The 21,718-nt window shown below is 36.7% G+C and overlaps 1 protein-coding gene across 1 annotated transcript; it reads left to right on the top strand.

The window, feature by feature from the left end:
- Positions 1 to 10,536: 10,536 nt before the first annotated feature.
- LOC106070463 (uncharacterized) lies at positions 10,537 to 20,999 on the top strand. Its single transcript, XM_056039279.1, has 10 exons — positions 10,537 to 10,694; positions 12,637 to 12,736; positions 15,260 to 15,343; positions 15,533 to 15,616; positions 15,857 to 15,943; positions 16,430 to 16,504; positions 17,721 to 17,792; positions 18,786 to 18,844; positions 20,134 to 20,158; positions 20,764 to 20,999. Exons 1-10 carry the CDS (start codon positions 10,644 to 10,646, stop codon positions 20,844 to 20,846), a joined length of 720 nt encoding a protein of 239 aa, XP_055895254.1. The 5' UTR covers positions 10,537 to 10,643; the 3' UTR covers positions 20,847 to 20,999.
- Positions 21,000 to 21,718: the final 719 nt, after the last annotated feature.

Below are 21,718 nucleotides of genomic sequence, written 5' to 3'. Positions count from 1 at the left end.
AGTATACTAAACACTTTTGCTGCTCCCAGTGAACTATTGATTTGATCAAATGTTGGTATAGTGAAATGTTCTCTCATTATATATTTGTTCAGTTCTCGGGGATCTAAACACAACCTCAAAGAATTATCTTTCTTCTTTGCTATAACCACGTTATGAACCCATTCTGTTGGTTCATCAACTTCTGTGATCACTCCATCTTGTTGCATTTGTGTGAGTTTTCTTTTTAATTCTTCATAGAGTGATGGTGCAACTCTGCGCGCACATTGAATAACTGGTTTTGCATCTGACGTCAGTTTAATGTGATACTTCATTTTGTATGTACCGAGTCCTTCGAATACTTGATTATATTTTTTCATCAACACTTGTGGAACTTCATTTTGTTGCTTGACATCGTGTACTTCGACATTTCTCTTTGCCTCAAATAGTTTTAAAGCAATAGATGTCTTCAGACCTAGTATAGGATTTATACTTTTCTTGATCACGTACAGATCATCTTTAACTTCTACATCGCCGACCGATGCAACTCCCTTCAGTTCTAATGCTTCATCCCCCAATGCTCGTAGGGTAGTATTTGAATTCTTTAACTGAGTATCAGTTTCTAAATTGTTCCACGTTGACTCTGATATCACATTAGCTTGTGCTCCTGTGTCAATCTTCATTTTGACTACTTTTCCCATAATATTGACATCAACCATCCAAACTTTGACATTGTTGTCAGTACCAATTGCCTCAAACCACAACTCATTTACTTGGCTTGACTGACTTTCATCTTCCAGTGAATCAACAGCTTTGAAGTGTTTCGAACGACATTTTACAGCGAAATGATTTCTCTTTTTACATTTTCGGCATGTCTGTCCGAATGCTGGGCAATTGTATTTTCCATGAGATCCACCACAAGATATGCAATCTCTAATGAAACTTGTTACATGATTCTTTGCCATATTTTCCTGTGAGGTTTTGTCTGGCTTTCTATCTTCTGTCTTCTTTAATTTATTAGCAGCATCTACATGTAGTCCTTTCATATCTATCATTTGGTTCTGGGTATGCTCGTCAGCACGAATTAAGCTTGCTGCTTTCTCTAAAGTTAAGTCTACATCTCTCAGAAGTCTCTCTCTCACTCAATCCGACTGTATGCCACATACCAATCGATCTCTGATGAGTTCATCTCGAAGGTTGTCAAACTTGCATTCTTTTGCCAAATTCTTTAACTCAGTATAATACTGTTCAAACGTTTCTCCGTCTTTCTGCTTTCTTGAAAAGAATTTAAATCTGTCATACACAGTGTTGGACTTAGGCAAAAAATAATTCTGAAACCTTTCAATTACTTTGTCTACAGTCTCATCTTCACATACTTGAAAAGTATTGTAGATGTCTCGAGCGGGTTCACCGATCAGGTGTAACAATAAAGCTTTCTTCACTGGCTCGGGCTTCGTATTTTTTTCAGTGGCAACCATAAACAGTTCAAAACTTTGTCTCCATTTTTTCCATCTTTCAGATAGATTACCGTCTAGTGACAACGGTTTAGGAGGATCGAATAATTCCATTATTCGTACAGATTCTAGATTCTATGTCTAGATTTAGATCTAACAACATGAACTAACGACACCACAAATAAAATGTACTTTTAGCAATTTAGAAACCACTAGATCTAGAGATCTACCTGTTACCAGCACTTTAAAGCAATGTGACACTAGATTTGACACCTAATCTAACACCAGATCTGACACAAGATCTGAAACCAAATCTGACACCATGTTCTGTAGTCACAGATTAATAATAAATTACTGTAGACGTTACTAATTAATAATGATAATAACGAGACTTCTTTATCAAGGTAGACATATATAACTAACTTTTATTTCCGTCCGATTCTTTGCTTTCGCATAAAACATAAACAACAAACAATGACGTAATATCTTCTAATATTAGCACATAAACGCTTAGTGTGTGTAAAGGATTAGAGTTTATCAGAATTAAGTGATACTCATGGACTCATGCATTAGTAAGCTCATTATTACCAAAAAAAAAAACTGTCGTTATAACTAGACAGTAGAGTTTGTAAAATATCTTTTATTTGAAATCATGGCCCTTAAAAGAATCCATAGGAGTCATATGTTTAAAAAGATTCAAATTATTATAATTATTTCATCCCAAGCAGCTTCTGGGCTTGCCTCTGAGCATGGGGTTGGAGGAACCCATTGCCTTGGCTCAAGGGACCGTGACCCACGTGACAAACGTGTGATTAATTGATCATCTAGTTGGGGGCGGGGGTGGCCGTCAGAGGGATCGGTAAAGAGACTTTTAATTTATCCTGGCCACGGGATAAATGTTTCATATAAGGGATAATTCTTAGATGAGTGTGATTACCAAACGCGTTTCTAACAAAACACGAAAACATCTGAATGAAAGCGTGTGGGTGTGTCTGGAGAAAATGAGGGATGTAAAAAGAGAAAGTAGGGCGTCCTAGAAGTTCGTGGTTAGGAAGGAGGGATTTTTATTGGATGTTTAAAATGTAAAGACTGTTGGTAATGACAATATGTAGCACACATTTAAAACGACTACGTCTAGATCTAGATGTACAAGCAGGCCTCTATTCTGAATCAAAAATTAAATATTGTTATAACTCTGCCATGCGCACCGCCATCCAGGTTAGTGCAGAAGGTTCGCACTTCTAGAAACCAGACTAGGAAGGATATTTACAGGAGAAAGAAGAACAATTTCCGCCCAAGTCTAGAACCGAGATGAAGATGCTGTGCTCAAGGCAGATGTCCTATGTGTTTGTCATGTCTCAATGTGAATAAACACCTCTGTCTCGTTGAGTCGCCTCCCTTCAGTTATTACAATATAAAAAAAATGTCACAGTGAATATACGGGCGTATTAAAAGTGTGTGTGTGTGACTTAGGGGGGCGGGGGTGTATAATACGTATTGTGGAGATGTTTATTTCTAATATAAGCTTCGTCTATAGATTTAGATCTAAGACTGGAAAAAAAAAAAAAAAAACATGTGTAAAGAATGCACTTAGCTGCGATTAGTTATGTTTCTTCTTTCAAAGAGTTTCACCGGAAGAGCAAAGCTTCAATAATTTATATGATGCACTTGGATTATAATTTACGAGTAAAACAATGCGTGTAGAGTGGGGACATTATTATATGCCAAGATGTAACGGGTGGTTCAAAAAGGGTTTTCTTTATAGAAACTGTGTTTTACTGCTCTTTCCATTGAGGGATGCAAAAAGAGAGTAGGGCGTCCTAAAAGTTCGTGGTTAGGAAGGAAGGATTTTTATTGGATGATGCTAAAGTATACGATGTCATGGCTTTGACATGGACGCATTAACGTATGTATTTCAACAATTCAAAGAACACCCAGGATATATATATATATACATCTCTCTCTCTCTTTCTCTCTCTCTCTCTCTCTCTCTCTGTATATATATATATATATATATATATATATATATATATATATATATATATAATTATATATATATATATATATATAATTATATATATATATATATATATAATTATATATATATATATATATATATATATATATATATAATTATATATATATATATATATATATATATAACAGTATATATATATTTAATAAAGCAATCGGAAATAAAAATATGACTGTAAATAACGCCATCATATGTTGAACTATTAACTATTAAACAAACTATGAAACCAAAAGATTATACCTTCCCAGGAAAGATGGAGATTGTGGATTGCATAACATCTTCTAGATGCAAGTTTTAAAAAATACGATCAAATCTGCACGCCTCCAGAAAAGAACTAGTTTCCTTCCTTCGCAGATACGACTCCGAAGCAACCCCTCTGAACCTAAACAATTCTGATCTTAATGTCGGTTTTGACTAGGGCGTGAGATTCAATATTCGGAAAAAAAAAAACACCCCACGGAAATTTCCAGGCTTTATAAGATGGGGATAACATTGACAAGGCTACTTCCTTAACATGGCTTAAAGCAGGTCATCTCTATCTTGAAACTGAGGGCTTTGTTACAGCAATACAGAAGTCAGGGGAGGGTAATTAGGACAAAACATTACGAGCGACATATCCTGAAACTCAATGTTGACGACCAAAGCCGAAAATATGAAAATGTGGGTGAGTCCGTTAAACACAATATGACAGGATGTCCAGCCCTATCAGAATCCGCCTACTTAGGTCGCCATAATCAAGTTTCAAAGTTAATGTACCCGCACTTGGCTTTGACACACAATTTGATCGGTAAGGACACTCCTCCTTATTATAAATACTCGCCACAAGAGGTTCTCGAGTCTACTGAACATTTGCTGTGCTGGGATAGGCCTATTCTGACCAACAAAACGGTAGATTTTAATCGCCTTGATCTTCTCTTCTTGACAAATAAGAAAATAATGCTACCATTATCGACATCGCCGTACCACTGTCTCATAATTTAAGAAAAACTGAGATAGAAAAACAAAGAAAATATGAGAACCTATGCTTGGAGATTAAGCGTATATGGAAATTGTCCAAAATAACAATATACTCCATTGTTATATCAACTGATGGGATAATAACAACTGACCTCACGGATACCGTTAACACCCATAACATTCCTAGGAACATCCTCGTTGCCTGTCAGAGGGCGGTACTGTCACATCACCAGAAAATTCCTCAGTGGAAACTGTTAAAGGACCTACGATGAATTTTGTTTCTCTTTAACGCAACTCGACCCTGGCAGCGCCAAAAAAAGAAAACTCGTTCGTTTGTAACATAATAATAATAAGGTTACAAAGACAGTTTGTCTAGAAACATAAACTCAAAATCGGCCCCCGAAGTGATCCACTCAGGTTGGTAAAAAGGCAGGTTTCATTATTTTCAGAAAGAATATCAGAATGAAATTCTGTCAGAAGTGGTCCACCCAGGCAGGTAAAAATGCAGGTTTTATTATTTTCAGAAAAAAAAATTAATCAGAATGAAATTCTATCATAGGCAATTGACAGAGAAGAATGGAGAAAGAAGGTTGCCCAAAACGGTCCAGAAGACCCAAGGAATAGGTGAAAGTGAATGTGAAGTCAGATGTGAGCCTGGCCTAACTGATGTCTTATAATGATTACCTAATTGATGTAATTGTTTTGTAAAGGGTCAATTTCTCATTCAAACTTTTTCAAAGCCTCCAGGAAAAACATATCTGTAAAATAAAATGCCTTTAGTTGATAAATGTTTAATATATGCAATCAAAAGGTGTGGCACTGCTGATCATACGAAAATATGAAAAATTACTTATTAATTGTTGTTTAAAATTGTGTTCCACTTTTATGCATACTAAATACATTTTTTATCTTTAAAAAAAAAGAAAGAAAATATGCTCTTTGTAAATGTTATAGTTAGTATAACAGAACTTATTTTTAGTAAGGGTAGCAATAAAATGGTAAAAAAAAATTTTGACAAAAAATCACACAAACTGTCTTTGTAATCTTGTTTTGTAAATGTAGTAGTTAGTATAACAGAACTTACATTTTGACAAAAAATCTAAAACCGTTTGCTTAGATGTATTAAAAAAATGGTAAATGGTCATCTCCTTTACTAAATAGCCTCCCGTGTTTGTTACTATTGATAGTGAATAGTTGTAAAAATGGTGTATTTTTATGAAAAAAAAAAGCTAGCATAATTGATTTTAAAAATTAGATTTTTTCTCCGTTGCATCAGAATTTTGAATGGTCTAATGATGTCGGATTTTTAATGTGTTTTCTAGCTTAAGAGATTTAAAAGGGACGGACGGACGGACAGACCATACAAAACTAATAGCGTCTTTTCCCCTTTTGAGGATCCGCTAATAATATAAGATACAAATAATATAAGATTCTGGTCAAACTAACCAAGCATGCGTTATTATGGTTACGTGCTTTTGGAATTCAAGTCTTGTGAGATTCACTCCTAACCTTCTTTCTATATAGAGAATGTTAGCATTGCGTTTGTTCGATGTTTTTTTTTTTTTTTGGCGTATAACATCTGATATACATGCTGACAGTATCGAAATTCATCTTTTTATCTGCATTACATACCAAAACATTGACTGATGGGAGGACTTATGAAGGCGTCATCTAAGTTTATGTAAAAACACAAACTCTATTTGTAATCTTATATTTTTGAAACCGTGCTAATCACACCAGTTCTCTTGCAGATAAAAAATATGACAGCTGTTTTCTATATGCTTGTATTGGTTGAATAGAGTGAGGATTAACTTTCATATGCTCTAGTTTGAATAAAAAGTCAAGCGCAGACAATACATCATGTAAGAGAATGAAACATGATACCAGAAGATGCGGAATGCTCTCCCTTTTTTTTTATTGCTGTAAATCGATATTGACTCACTTAAATATGAGAGAGCAGGACTTTCGCAATGCCGTGTTTTCACGTTCTTATATCGCCATCAAGATCTTGATCTGTTCAGTCCAAAACAAGCTGGTTTAACTATGTACCCTACTTCTATTAGGTGACAACACCTTGTTGATGTCCAAGGGCTGAGCCGAAGGCTCTTCGAGCCCTAAGTTTGAAAAAAAACCTGTTTGGACGCCAAACAGTAAAAAAAAAAAAACCTGTGTGAACACAGTTCTGTTTGAGAGGAGACCCGAGTCAATGTAAAGCATTGCTGTTTCCAATGCCTTTGGCCCCGGACTCATGCTTGGCTGCACATGGCCGAAGGCCGAGGACATCGGGAGCCTCCGCCATTTTCCTTCGTTATACCAAGCTAACCGTGGGGGACTCGCCATTTATGTAACGGTCCCTTTGAGGAACAGCGCATGGATGTGTGACAGGTTTGTGGGGACTTTTTTACAACCCCGCCCGTGCAAGAGGTGGACTCTCGTCTACCCATGGGCATCCCCACGGGAATTATGTTTCGCCATTCATTTAGCCTAGCTACCCCCTCAAGTAGCCGTTTTCACCAAGGTGCCACGATGAGGCAGAACAGCGTACCCGGGGGTGACAATACCAAGGGCGACAAGTCGTCACAATCGTGATTTCTTCCCACAGTTTGCAGTGAATCCATCAGTAGAAATTTACATTCAAAAGTACACTATGTTAATAAGCATACGCATAAACAGAGTTGATTAGTATTCCGTTTTTAAAGGGGGATGTGGGAGGTGGAACTACTATACAATAAAGGAGGTACTATTTCTTTATTTCGTTTCGCAATGGAAGAAATAGTTTTGAATTATCCTTATCATTTCTAATTGTTCCCTAAAATATGTTTCAGTTAATCCTTACCCAGTAGTCACTGATTAGCAGATTTTAGTCTCTTCTTATTCATTACTTAGTCACCTTTTAAATCAAGTTAGTCACCTCCTAGTCATTTAATCCAACTTGTAGTCATCCCTCAGTTACACCTTAGTCACTTCTTAGTCACATCAACAGTCACCTTAAGCCTCACTACAGATATCAAACTTATTACAAAGCTTATATAAACTCACTCTGTCTGTCTGCCTGTCTGTCAATCTTTCTGTCTATCTGTTTGTCTGTCAAGTAACCAAGTAGACAACATAGGAAGCATAGAAGTACAAGAAAATGGGATTCAAAAACTATTAGCCAACACTGAAACGAATAAAGCATCTGGACCTGATGGTATTCCAGCTAGACTACTCAAGAGCTAAGCAATGAGCTAGCACCAGTTTCAAAAATACTTTTCCATGCTTCTCTTAACCACCCTTATTTAAAAAGGAGAAAAATCTGACCTAAGAAACTACAGACCAGCATCACATGTGTAATTCTAGAACACATAATATGTAGCAACTTCATAAACTACTTAGACAAACATAATATCTTTACTCCATACCAACATGGCTTTTGGAAATATAGATCATGCGAAACACAACTGATGGGACTGTTGGGCGTAGCTCCTTTACGAAGTGTCTCGTCAATGATTTTAAAGTACATTTCTTGCACTCTTCTCTCCGTGCAATCTTGCAAACTGGTTACATCTCCTCCTTAGAGTGGTCGGCTGGTCTAGATATCGGATACGGTGCTGGAGACTGGCACGGTGGACTCTCCTTGGGTTACAGCTGGGGTTAGGCTACTTCTGCTTATTCCAACACATGGCAAGCCATACAAATTTTATTCTTCGAAACTAAATGTTAGTAAAACATGGGATAATTCAAAATTTCACATTTACTGAATAATGTGTGATGTGATGTAATCAATTTATTAGAAACGGAAAATTAAATATAATAAATTGTGCATTTTAAAAAAGGTTCTCTTTGTTTTGTATAATGTACAGTTATTATGCTAGTTTTGGTTTAAATGTGTTTGTCGAAACTATATTTTGGCCTCAAGATAATCAAAATCACTTTTTAAAACTTGAATATGACTTCACTTGACTTGCTAATAACTTTATTTGACTTGCGTACGTTTTAAATCTGACTTGCTCGTGACTTCACTTGACTTGCATATAACTTCACTTGACTTGTTTACAACTGAACTTGACTTTAAACATGACGTCACTTGACCTGCATTGACTTCACTTCACTTCGGCATGGCTTCTCTTAACTCGAACATGACTTCACTTGACTTGGACATGACTTCATATGAGTTACACATATTTATATAGGCATTGTTTCAACTACTTTACTAGCCAGCTTACCTACATAAATATCAACTCAAGGCAAAAAATATCAATGTTCTATAATGAGTTAATCGACTGGGTCACACTTTGGCTGTGTGTGTGTATGTGTGTGTATGTGTGTGTGTATGTGTGTGTGTGAGTGCAATCAGAGCTTGTGAATGAGAGGATGGTGACAGCTCCAAATGTTGCCAGATGCGTCAAAAACTTCAGCGAGCTCATCCTTCATTCACGATACTCCGTCTTGAAACGACTAAAAATATCTGGCGGATGTCAGGCCTGTATCTACCCAGGGGCGTAGTCTGCATGAAACTCGTTTTACCCCTGGCGTCTCGTTTTTTTTTTCATTCTTCTTCGGCTTTCTCATTATCAAGATAGGGGAGGGGGATCAGATAACCAGTCCATTATCTGAGATCAAAGTAGTTTATAAATCACGCAGTTCTGCAAACCATTTTTATTCTGTTCCATGGGGGCAGGAGATCTTGAGCAAGTATGCAGCTTCAGAAGATGTTCTTAGTATTCTAGGGTGAAACTCCACATGGGAATCTGTAACCACTACAAGTTTTCAGCTTACATACGTACTTTAACTTATTTTGTTGATTCCTGTATGGAGGTCACTATACGGAGCGGAGGCTGAGTGGTAAAGCGATTGGCTTCCAAAGCGGGGCCCCTGGTAAAGACTGGGATTTTTAATTTCGGGATATTTTTGTTTGTTGCCTCTGAGTTCACCCAGCTCTAATAGGTACCTAATAATAGTCATGGAGAAGTAAAGGTTGATGATCGCTGTACTGGCCACATGACACCCTTGTTAACCATGGACCACGTAAAACAGCTGACTTTACATCATAGATCACAAAGTCTGAAAGGGCCACTATACTTACTGTATGGAGGCCAAACAATATTCGATGAACCTGTCGTGATATGTATAATTTTTCCTGACTTTGAGTAAAAACTGATCTGTATATTTCTCTATTTCGCTGCTATTATCTTTTCTTAATAAACTGGTTTTATGAAAACCTCATTCTCTCCTATCTAATAATCTAATATATATATATATATATATATATATATATATATATATATATATATATATATATATATATATATATATATATATATAAATATATATAGAATTCATTGTAAGGTTTGTATAATTATGGTTGTGTGTCCCGAATAAATTCAAAACTGTTTGACCTATCTTGAAAAACCTTTGCATAAATATTCCTTAGATCATGACAGAAACCTTTGTGTATCTTTAATGTCCCTCCTACAGCAGGAAGGTTCTAAAAATGAAAATAAAAGTCGCCATATTTATTTCTTTTAAATAACGAAACTTTTTTATTAATTGGGCAAACCCATTTTCACAGTATTTTATATTACCTATGAAGGTCAGCTAAACGGGTAAACCCCATATTCATAGTCTACTTTCATATTCGCGTGAAATTCAAAACGTTTTAATGGAACATCTTGCCATGTTTTACATAGATCTAAATCCAAAATGCACTATATCAGTGATACACAAACTAAGGCCCGCGGGCCGCGGTTCATATTCGACTAGTTATGAATATGATTCGAATCTAATATTTGGAAGATGATTTAGAGGGCTTAGAGGAAATACAGCTTACTTCATATAATCCTACTTTTAAAGTTGGATTCTAAATGTCTTTCTAGAAATAGATTGGGATAACAAATTTATGGTCTTTTTAAAAGCAGACATCTATTTATTCTCATCGGGGTTAGGGTAGGTTTGTAAGTGGTGCTGAAGACGGCCCTTCTTCCGCATTGGACACTCCCCAGTCAATCAGCAGCTGGACATGTTTCCCAGTCTGGATGAACGCAAATAATGTCACACAAGGTTAGAAGAAGATAGACAACAGGATATATTGACTTTTTCCTCCAGTCATGATAAGCAGATACAAGCATGACATCAACAATGTACTAAATTGGTTCTCACCTCTACCTGTATATAAGTTCCAGGACTTTGCTCCTATAAACATTATCTTTTGCAAGAGCAGACGTGGGCAATCAACAACAAGCATGGCAAGCACGCTTCTCTACAACATCCTAATTTGCGCCTTGGGCGTCGTGGTAAACCATCTTTCTTGTTTTGACTTTTTAAAATTATTACACTCAATGAATCTTTCATTGAATAGTTTCATGATCATAAGATTCTTTTGATCAGGAAGGCGGCGGCAGTGTTGCTGAGCCGTGCCTTGTCATTGAAAATTGATATGTAGACACAGATGAGAACACTTGTAGGGGGAGATAATGATAATGTGGTAGTTTTTCTTGTCATGAATCTCGATTCTGAGTAATAGTGCCAGAAAATAAGTGTTAGCTCGAGGCTAAAACAGCAATAATAATAATAATAATAATAAATACTCGTTAGTTTGTATAATAATAATAATAAGGATAGGCCTATTTTTGACTGACAAAACGATTGATTTTAATCGCCCTGAATTGCTGCTCATCGATAAAAAAGAAAAGACCGCTACCATTATTAACATCGCCATACTACTATCTCATAATTAAAAACAAAACTGAGCTGGAAAAACAACGAAAATATGGGAACCTTGGCTTGGAGATTAAGTGTTTATGGAAATTTTTTAAAACAACAATATTGTTGTCATATCAATTGAGGGAATAATAACAACTGACCTCACAGATACCTTCAAGGGCCTTGGCATTCCTAGGAACATTCTCGTTGCCTGTCAGAGGGCGGTACTTCTGCAGACCTGCCACATCACCTGAAAATTCCTCGGTGGAAACTGATAAAAGGACTACGATAAATTTTGTTTCCCTTTAACGAAACTCGACCCTGGCAGCGCCGGAGAAGGAAGACTCATTTTTTTCTAACATAATAATAATAATGGTAGATAGGAACCTAGGCTTAGAGATTAGGCGTTAATTGACAACTTCAAGCCCTATAACATTCCTAACAAGAATCCCCTTGTCCGTCAGAGAGCGGCACTGCTGCAAAACTGCTTCATCACTTAAAAATTCCTCAGCGGACAGTGAAAAAATGGACTACAATGAATTTTGTTTCTCTTTAGCGAAACTCGACCCTGGCAGCGCCAGAGAATAAATACTCGTTCCTTTCTAATATAAAAATAGTAGTAATAATAATAAAAACTGGATTTATACTTTAGTTACACAAGCCCTAGTGTTTTTAAACATTTTCCAATATGAAGAAATATTCATAATATCATATTGAAGTCAATACAAATAAGAGAGCAACAAGAAATCATGGCTAGTACCGTTTGGTACAAAAATATACACTGTCAGACTGTATCAGCGCTGCTCCTAGACAAGAGAACATGAATAGTTTCTAGACGTCTGTGTAACTCTGAATGAACTTGACTCGTTGTCTTTTGTGGAATGCTGCTTTTTTTTTTTATTATTGGAAAGAAAAATAAATCACAATCAATAATGAAAAGAGAGCTCAATAATGATGAATAAATCAGTCCTTGTCTTAGGTTTCTGCGTCTCTTAGTGGATAAACTTTATAAGTAGTTATAATTTTGTTTTTTAATTTTGCATCCAAGTTGGTAGTTAAAGGAAATTTGTTATACAGCTAGTGATTGTAAAGTAATTCTATATTAGACCTATCTAGACTAGCTTAAATATAAATGACTTTTTTTTGTCTTTTCCAAACGAAAAGAAACAAAGAAACATTTCAAAAACTGTAACTTTAGAAATTAAAAAAAAAAATAACATTAGTAGTCACCCCCACCATAACCTTTGCCTATACTTTAATCTGTTGTACATTTGGGGCACCACACACGATCTGTCGTCTCCATTCGTCTCTGTCTTTTTGTCATTTGATAGAATCTCTAAAGCTGCCAACCCCGTCTGTCTTTTTTAATGTTATCTTCCTAACGCTTTGTCTGTTTTAATACAGTAAAAGTTCTTGTAACACTATCGTCTTGTGTCTAGAAAAATGTCTACGCTGGCATCTTCTTTTTATTGTCTGAAAACAATTATTTGTAGTTGTAATAGAGCAAGTATCTAATTCCAAACCATTGTTCAGGCTGGCCAAGGGGAACAGACAGTATCAATACCAGTTGGACTTCCGGATGTAGCTCCCATTGCAAATCTTATTGACCAGACAGCGGCAAAGGCAAAAGAGGGTGAGTACTGGTAGCTATAGTGTTGTTGTATGTGTATATGATGTAACAGTGAGGTAAGGAGGGCGGATGTGTTTGGTTGTGTAGGCTGAAGAGTTTCCGGTGAAACCACGAGCTGGCCTGTGTCGGGGCTGTAATTTTGGCTATGGCTCGTCTTCCCGGGCACTCCTGACAGTCTATCGGTTAATATATTAAGTAACTATAACACAACGATTAACGGCAATATGTTAACGTATGCTAGTTAACAACAAGAGTTAATATGACAAAGGTTTAATGATTCAACGATAGAATATGACATGGATGATGGTTATACATAATAATTAATATTATGACAGAGTGCCTACGTTATGTGCAAATATACAACAGAGTTAACTGGCAAGCACACCTTAGCATCAGTGCAACCAGTCCACTCCGGGCAAGCGATGCCCCAAACCCAATTAGGGTCCATACAAAACACATATCAGGCTTGACTTTCACAGAGTCCCAAGCCTGAGTCCCCAATACTAGGGGAAAACAACAAGAAAAAAGCTCCAGCAAAGAATCCGCTACCCAGGCTAAGAACAAACAGAAGCAATGACGCTTAAAGCCGCACGTCCTCAGAAACAGCACACCAATTATTGTGCTGCACAAAGGAAACACACCTAGCAAAGAACCAACTCCATTTGCGCATGACAGTTTGTCATAGTTCAAGTTAATTAAAAAAGTCTGGTGTGCAAGTGTAAGAGAGAGAAGACAGCAAGGGACGTGAGCCAGAAGGTACATGCATTTGTAGTGTGTTATGTCTTGTGTTAATGATCATTTCACTTGAGGTTTTACCTGCATCTAATTTCAAGTTGAATCTGGCTATATTTATAACTAAAAGTTACGTTTAGTTTTGTTTGAAAAGAAACTTGTCCGACTGTATATATATAGATTTATATCAATGGACAAGAAAGGGACATGCGTTTTTTATTGTTATGGTTAGGGAATAAGGAAGAATTAGGCAATTGTGAACACAACAGGAGGAGAGGAGAGTGGGTCACGTTCGAAGATTGAAATTTAACATTTCAACTAAGAATGTAACCCTTTAGCCTAGAATTTAACCTTTTGGCTTATAATGTAACCTTTCAGTCTAAAATTTAACCTTTCTGCTTAGAATGCACCTTTTAGCCAATAATTCAACCTTTCTGCTTAGAATGTAACCATTAGGCTAGACTTTAACCTTTCTGCTTAGATTGTAACCTTTCAGTTTAGAACGCAACTTTTCAGCTTATAGTGTAACCTTTCAGTTTAAACTATGACATATCAGTTTAGAATGTAGCCTATGAATAGAACATTCTCCAACAACTGTGGGAAAGGTTGAAACAAGTGAGGACGACAATGAGACCTGAAAATAGGAAAACACGACATCCTAAGAAGGAAAGTGTGAGAGAGAAAGTGTGAGAGAGAAAGTGTGAGAGAGAAAGTGTAAGAGAGAAAATGTGAGAGAGAAAGTGTAAGAGAGAAAGTGTGAGAGAGAAAGTGTGAGAGAAACTGTGAGAGAGAAAGTGTGTGAGAGAAAGTGTAAATGAGAAAGTGTGAGTAAGAGAGAAAGTGTGAGAGAGAAAGTGTGAGAGAGAAAGTGTGAGAGAGAAAGTGTGAGAGAGAAAGTGTGAGAGAGAAACTGTGAGTGAGAAAGTGTGAGTGAGAAAGTGTGAGTGAGAGAGAAAGTGTGAGTGAGAAAGTGTGAGAGAGAAAGTGTGAGTGAGAAACTGCGAGTGAGAAAGTGTGAGTGAGAGAGAAAGTGTGAGAGACAAAGTGTGAGAGAGAAAGTGTGAGAGAGAAAGTTAGAGAGAAAGTTTGAGTGAGAAAGTGTGAGAGAGAAACTGTGAGAGAGAAAGTGTGAGTGAGAAAGTGTGAGAGAGAAAGTGTGAGTGAGAAACTGCGAGTGAGAGAGAAAGTGTGAAAGAGAAAGTGTGAGAGAGAAAGTGTGAGAGAGAAACTGCGAGTGAGAGAGAAAGTGTGAGAGAGAAAGTGTGAGAGAGAAAGTGTGAGAGAGAAAGTGTGAGAGATAAAGTGTGAGAGAGAAAGTGTGAGAGAGAAAGTGTGAGAGAGAAAGTGTGAGAGAGAAAGTGTGAGTGAGAAACTGCGAGTGAGAGAGAAAGTGTGAGAGAGAAAGTGTGAGAGAGAAAGTGTGAGAGAGAAAGTGTGAGAGATAAAGTGTGAGAGAGAAAGTGTGAGAGAGAAAGTGTGAGAGAGAAAGCGTGTGAGAGAAAGTGTGAGAGAGGAAGTTTGAGAGAGAAAGTGTGAGAAAGAAAGTGTGTGAGAGCAAAGACTTTAAGAGAAGGAATGAGGGCAATAAGAGGGAGGGAGAGAGACAGGTGGGAGAGTGATATAAAGAGAGCGTAAGGAGATGCTTATGAAAGCTAGAGGTCGAAACAAAGCATGATAATCATGAATGATATAGACAGACAGACAAACACACAGACAGAGAGACAAAAGACTACAACATTTACGTCTTTTTTTTGCACCAGGCGTAATGCTTTTGTTTTCATTGCTCTATCCCAGGTGTGGACGCCGCTGAGCTTAGAACTGCTATGAACAGCATAGAACGATTAGCGGATGCTTATTTGGATGCTAGAGATGCAAAAGGTAAAATATATTCACTCGAAACCTTTATCAGGCTCTTTAATTAACAATTATGCCTACAGATAATCTTTATCTGATATATTTGACTGATCTACGTATCGAATCACATTTAAAATTCTTTTATTTCCCAGTGTTAAGTCTTAACGAATCTGATAGCTATTTATTTTTTAATATCTTCTTTGACATCGTCAGTTGACTTGCAGGAAATTGTAAATCTTCTGTCAGAACTCTCAACACAGTTCAATTACGCCATTGCTCTGTCCACCTTTCTAGAAGGTAGGTCTATGTTCTTTAACAAAAGTATTAGATTGAAAGCTAGATAACTAGATAGTTAGATAGATATAGATAGATAGATAGATAGATAGATAGATAGATAGATAGATAGATAGATAGATAGATAGATAAATAGATAGATAGATAGATAGATAGATAGATAGATAGATAGATAGATAGATAGATAGACATAGATAGATTGATGTAGATGTATAGATCTATTTTATATTAACTACTTTCCAGATCCTCTAGTGCAAGAAGGGCGTAAGGTCAGTGTTGGACTCTACATTCTAACTGAATGCTCCAGATTAATGACACTTTCAGACAATGGTAAACAATAACTAATTCTTTATAATGTTTAATTCCACATACAAAATAAGAAATTGTTGTTTCATTTCTTGATGAAATATAGGTATAGTTAAACATTAGTGAAATAGATGTCAGGTAGTCGCAGATATAGCAACAATTTCAGCTTCCTAGTCTATAAGATTGAAAAAAAAGGCCTAAGCACTCGACCGCCCTCTGTGAAAACTTCTCCATTGAAGAATCCCCATTACGTGAGCTTAAGTAGCATGTCAATTAGCTTTTTTTTTTTAGATGACCTCTCAGGGTTAAATGCTATTAAGTGCGATACTGTGTAGGAAAGTCTACGCCAAGAACTCGTGTCTTTTGCTGTTTCCAGATCACCCTGCTTTCATCTTTAGTTGTTTGTTTATTTGTCTGCTTCACTTATAAATCTCCCGTTTGTTTTGCTCTATATAAGAATTGACTTCAATGTAACTTGTATAATTATAGTTCAGGACATTTTTGTTACAGAGACCATGACGAACATAATAATGGCCACAACGAGTTTCACAGCTGACGCCGTGAGTAGAGGCATTCTGAATGCTGGTGAGTTTGTTTAAACGAGTCACTATCTACTTGTGGTCTTCAAAGTTGCTTTAGGGTCGAATATTGATTGCAGGCCCTATACCTATCATTTGATACTACTATAATTTATTGCGATAATGATATTTGCTGCTTTAGGAGATATTTGGACGAAGACTTCTTAGCTGCATGACGCGTATTACGTAATCATCTTCCTTTTTGAAATAACGTCTGTATTTTATAAGATATGATCGACGTTTTATTTTCATAGTAGTTTTGTTACGTAGTATACATTTGTTTCAATTATTTGACATCTTGTTAAATTAAATCATTGTGTATCTACATTAAAACTGTTAAAACATATTTTTTTAAAAACTTTATTCAGAAGTTCTAAAGTAGGAAATTAACATCTCCGCGAAGTTTACTTAGAAAAGCTTTCTAGAACTACAACCCAACGGCAACTCGTATGAAAAAAAGTAACGTTACCCCTCAAAAACCTTGCGGTCAGATGATGTATAGGGGGTCTGTTTCTGTGGCCTACGTTTAACGAGGGTGTCATGTGGCCAGCACAACGACCGACCGCCTTAACTTTCACCCAACGAATGTCAGGTACCCATTAGAGAAGGGTGGACTCAGAGACGCCCTAAAAAAAAATCGCGAAGTGAAAAACCCAAGTCTTAACCAGGATTCGAACCCGGGAACGCTAAGTACGGAAGCCAAGCGCGTTACCATTCAGCCACCACGTCTCCGACCCGTATCAACCCAACCCACCACACACACACACCAATAAATTCTTTCAGCATGATCCTGCGCTATAGAATTTATTCTTCTAGAGATAGCTATCCCCCTTTGCAGCTTTTCATGTGACTAAAGAGGCCAATCCTTACTGCATATCCACCTCACAGATTACACTTTCGTTATCACCAGACGGACAAACGTTTTCAGCGTTTTCCCTTATTATGGTTTGTTGACGAGCTGCGATTCAGGACCCCATCATTATGCTTGCACGCCGTATATGGCTATAAATAGAAAATATCCGGAATCTTCTTTTTCTTCTTTGTTCTCATTGTTATGTTGGAGCGTTCAGATGACTAGACCAATACACGAGATGAACTGCGCAATGGTTTTTAAATCAGGCAGCTCTCCATATAGTTTTCTTTCTATTGGGCTGTTTTTGGACCAGTGTCTTGTTCGGGCCTCTTGATTTCGTCAATAACCCAATGCATTTTAACCATTTCAGAAGGTATTTACATCTACAGAAAGGAAGATTTAGGCAATTCAAAAAGTCCATCTAAGCGTTGGGAAGTCACAGGTATGTTATGGACTGGTTTGATATACATTGAACAGTATGAAAACTGGGCTAGAGTTTCGAAAGGTCGGATATGGCCCACATGCCGTAGTTTAGGAATCAATGACCTACTTATATTGTCTTTTATTTGAAGGTAAACAAGTTTTATTGAATGCCGTACTTACCATTGTTACATCAACAATAATATTAATAAAGTTTGACTTGTTATCAGCGATACTGCAGTGACAATACACACCATTGTTTGGCACTCTGATTACATTTTCCTTGACGCCTTTTTTTTGGCTCAAGATAGAATTAGGTGCAACGGCTGATAATAATTTTATTACAGGGCCTGTTTTTCATAAATTTATGCTGTAATATGTGTACAAACTTAAAACCCTTCAAAAACCAAAGCAAATGGCCATGAAGTTATTCACTCAGTATTTGGTCAAAGGTCATGAGATAATGAGATAGAAATTTTGCAGTAATATTCATTGGTGTAGACAATGTATGAAATAAATAAATAAAATAACCAATTAGTCAATTAATTACTGATAATTCATTATATTGTTTGATACCAACGCCGGAAATTAAACCCACCAGTATTCAAAGATTAGGCTATATAAGCAGGGTTTCATCCCCTTAGATAATTGTACAGGTTATTTCTCCCACACCCAATGTCGCATCAAGTTGAAACCCTAAACATATATTTATTGTACCTAAGAAAGAATTAATCATTAAATAAGTTATCCAATTAGTCAACTATTTATTGGCAATAAAGTATTTTGTTTGATACCAAAGAAGGAAAATAACTTCTCAAATTTTTGAGAGTTAAACTTGTAATTGTGAAGTTCTTCCCATTTGATAAAGTGTTGTTTTTTTTTAATCTCTAAAATAGTTCCTACATCATCCTATCTTGTTCCTACTACCTGTAGTCTATAAAACTTTGTAAAAGTTCTGACTGAGAGACAATTAAATGTATAATTATAAATTTATGTTTATTTTTTTCTCTTTCAGGTAATGTGAGCAAAGGTCCCGGCGGAACCACGTGGTCTGTTTCCGTCTCTCACAAATTTGTAAGTTGGCGAATCTTAAAATAACATTTCCCTTGAAATCTTGCATAGCCTATACACCTGATCTTCTCTAAAAGCATCAAGCTAAAGCTGTCTTCATTGTGGTACCATGAGAGTCTCTTGGCCTCTCGTCTCAGTCCTCAACTATATAGGTTCAGCTGTGACATCCTGTTGTTACTAACTAAAGCCTAGGACAACGAAGCTATTTTTGCAAGATCGAAACCAAGAAATAACGCTTACCTACCGTAGTATTTCTTCGTAGAGTTTCCTGGTCAGACTCTGAGCTGAACGGCATACCTCGTAGTGCTTTATAACTCCCATATATGTCTAGTCACATTACCGACACCTACCGTAGTATTTCTTCGTAGGGTTTCCTGGTCAAACTCCCATATATGTCTAGTCACATTACCGACACCTACCGAGGTATTTCTTCGTAGGGTTTCCTGGTCAAACTCCCATATATGTCTAGTCACATTACCGACACCTACCGAGGTATTTCTTCGTAGGGTTTCCTGGTCAAACTCCCATATATGTCTAGTCACATTACTGACATCCACTTACGTATCTGTTCCTATGCTCTAGTACTCCATATCATCGGGTTAGACAAGAGAATAGCAGAAGTTTATTTTTTATCACGCCACATCTTCCACAACAAAGTAGCTATATTGTCCGTCTCAGATTTTCCTCTAATATTTATCACAGATAACTCTTCGCGTTTATTTGGAACAAAGAAGAGAACACTATATGGAGAAACGTGGGGAGTATATGAGGTCCAAAGAAATAATTGAATAAAACATGATTTTAAAATGAATAGATAATAAATTGGCAAGATATTGATTTTGTTCCAGCACCAATCGTCAACAAACAACATTTGGCCACGTGGTTCTCTATATCTTCTATACAAATTACGCAATCCATAAAGGCTGTCACGTGATACGTAATTTTCATTGTTTTATCAATATTATCACGTGGCTAAATGTTGTTTATTTACGATTGGTAAATGAGGTCCATTCCATTTTGTTTGCACTCATTGTAAAAAAAAACCCTCAGCACTTTAAGGGTTAATTACAGATAGTAGCTCATTTGTTTTGTTTTTAGATGTGCCTGTGTCACAGAGTGACTTTGACGTCTAACTGACTCAATAGTGATATTATTTTAGAGTAGAGTTTTAATTCTGCAGTTCTAAAAACTGCTAAAAATTATCTCATAGCATAAAAAAAACTTCTATTCGCCTTAGAGAGATGTAGTGGATCATATGAACTAAACATAATTTTGTCATTATTTCTTTTTAGGGGAAAAGATTGACTCAACGTGGTGGTGAGTAGATCAAAATTATCTGTCTATCTATCTATCTATCTATCTATCTATCTATCTATCTATCTATCTATCTATCTATCTATCTATCTATCTATCTATCTATCTATCTATCTATCTATCTAACTATCTATCTATCTATCTATCTATCTATCTATCTATCTATCTATCTATCTATCTATCTATCTATCTATCCATCCATCCATCCATCCATCGATCCATCCATCCATCCATCTATCTATCTATCTATCTATCTATCTATCTATCTATCTATCTATCTATCTATCTATCTATCTATCTATCTATTAATGTGTTAAAAAGTCACAATCGGTGGGAAGCGTGGTCGAGAGGCTAAGTGCACTTGAACTTGGCTTGTCTTGGCTACCTAGAAGGGGGCTCGAGGTTCGACACCCGACTCGGGCCGAGTTGCGTTTACTGAGCGCTTAAAGGAAAACCAATTCCTAGATAGCCCCTCCGCCCCCCCCACCCCACTGGTCCACAAATGAGATTGAACCAAAGCGCTCTGAGCATGCTATAAGCATGAAAGTAGCGCTATATAAAAGCTATAATAATAATAATCATAATAATCTATCTAATATATCGAACAGAATGGTCTGCAGGTGTAAACGTTGGCTACAGTCAACCTGGAGGTTGGAGCGTTGGCGGCTCCCTTTCCTACAAGTGGGGATGAAGTCTCGACCGGCCGCCCTGACACGATCTTCGCACCCAGTATGCATTTCTTCCTCAAGATTGATATCAATACAAACAAAAACATCACAATGTAAACATTTCCTTATTTATCTTTGCAAGTGAGCAATAAAACAAATACTACGCCCCAATACAATGAGATGATTTGCCTTTTTTCTACACTTAAACATTTGTATCCAGAATGACTCAGTGAAAATCACTAGTTCTAGCACTTGCTTTGGACGATAATAATATGTTCATTCAGGGCCGGTCCTACAGATTGCGGGGCCCTATGCGAAACGGATTTCGCGGGGCCTATTCGGGGTTAAGGATAATATGTGAAAAATTAAGATTTTGTATTAGAAAATAAATTCGTCATTGTATTTTATTCATATTTTACTAATTACAAAATCACTGTCAAATTATCTCTACGAGCCATCTACAGTAGATAGTAGTTTTCCAACAAAAAGCCGATAAACATTCAGATCTGCCTTTTCAGATTACTATCGACTAGCAAAATATCGCTTTTGTTTTTTTTTTAAGAGGTTGAGATAGATTTAGAACAATATTTGCGCGGGGCCTATGAAAGTGCGGGGCCCACTGCGGCCGCATAGGTTGCAGTGGCCTAAGACCGGCCCTGCGTACATTTAATTTGTTCTTATTTAACTAAAGCCTAGGACTACTAAGCTATTTTCAAGATCGAAAACGCAGGGGGTTAAATTTACCAAAAAAATTGTATCCCCACATTATAGTTTAAAAGCAAACATTTGAATGTCTTCAGTACAAAACTAGAATTACTTCTGTTTTAAGCACTTATTAACACTTTTTAGTGCGTCTTTAATGTTTCAATGTTTATGTCTTTACAGATGTAGGTCT

This window comes from Biomphalaria glabrata, chromosome 8, assembly GCF_947242115.1.
Source record: "Biomphalaria glabrata chromosome 8, xgBioGlab47.1, whole genome shotgun sequence".
Lineage (NCBI taxonomy): Eukaryota > Metazoa > Mollusca > Gastropoda > Planorbidae > Biomphalaria > Biomphalaria glabrata.
The sequence above is the reverse complement of the archived record's forward strand: the minus strand, read 5'-3'. Positions and strand labels throughout refer to the sequence as shown.

Bases quoted from the DNA above. Each gene is read 5' to 3' on its own strand.
- LOC106070463 (XM_056039279.1), top strand. From the start codon at position 10,644: ATGGCAAGCACGCTTCTCTACAACATCCTAATTTGCGCCTTGGGCGTC. The intron at 18,845-20,133 runs GTAAGTTGGCGA...ATTTCTTTTTAG, and splicing joins TTTCCGTCTCTCACAAATTT to GGGAAAAGATTGACTCAACG. The intron at 20,159-20,763 runs GTGAGTAGATCA...TATATCGAACAG, and splicing joins AAGATTGACTCAACGTGGTG to AATGGTCTGCAGGTGTAAAC.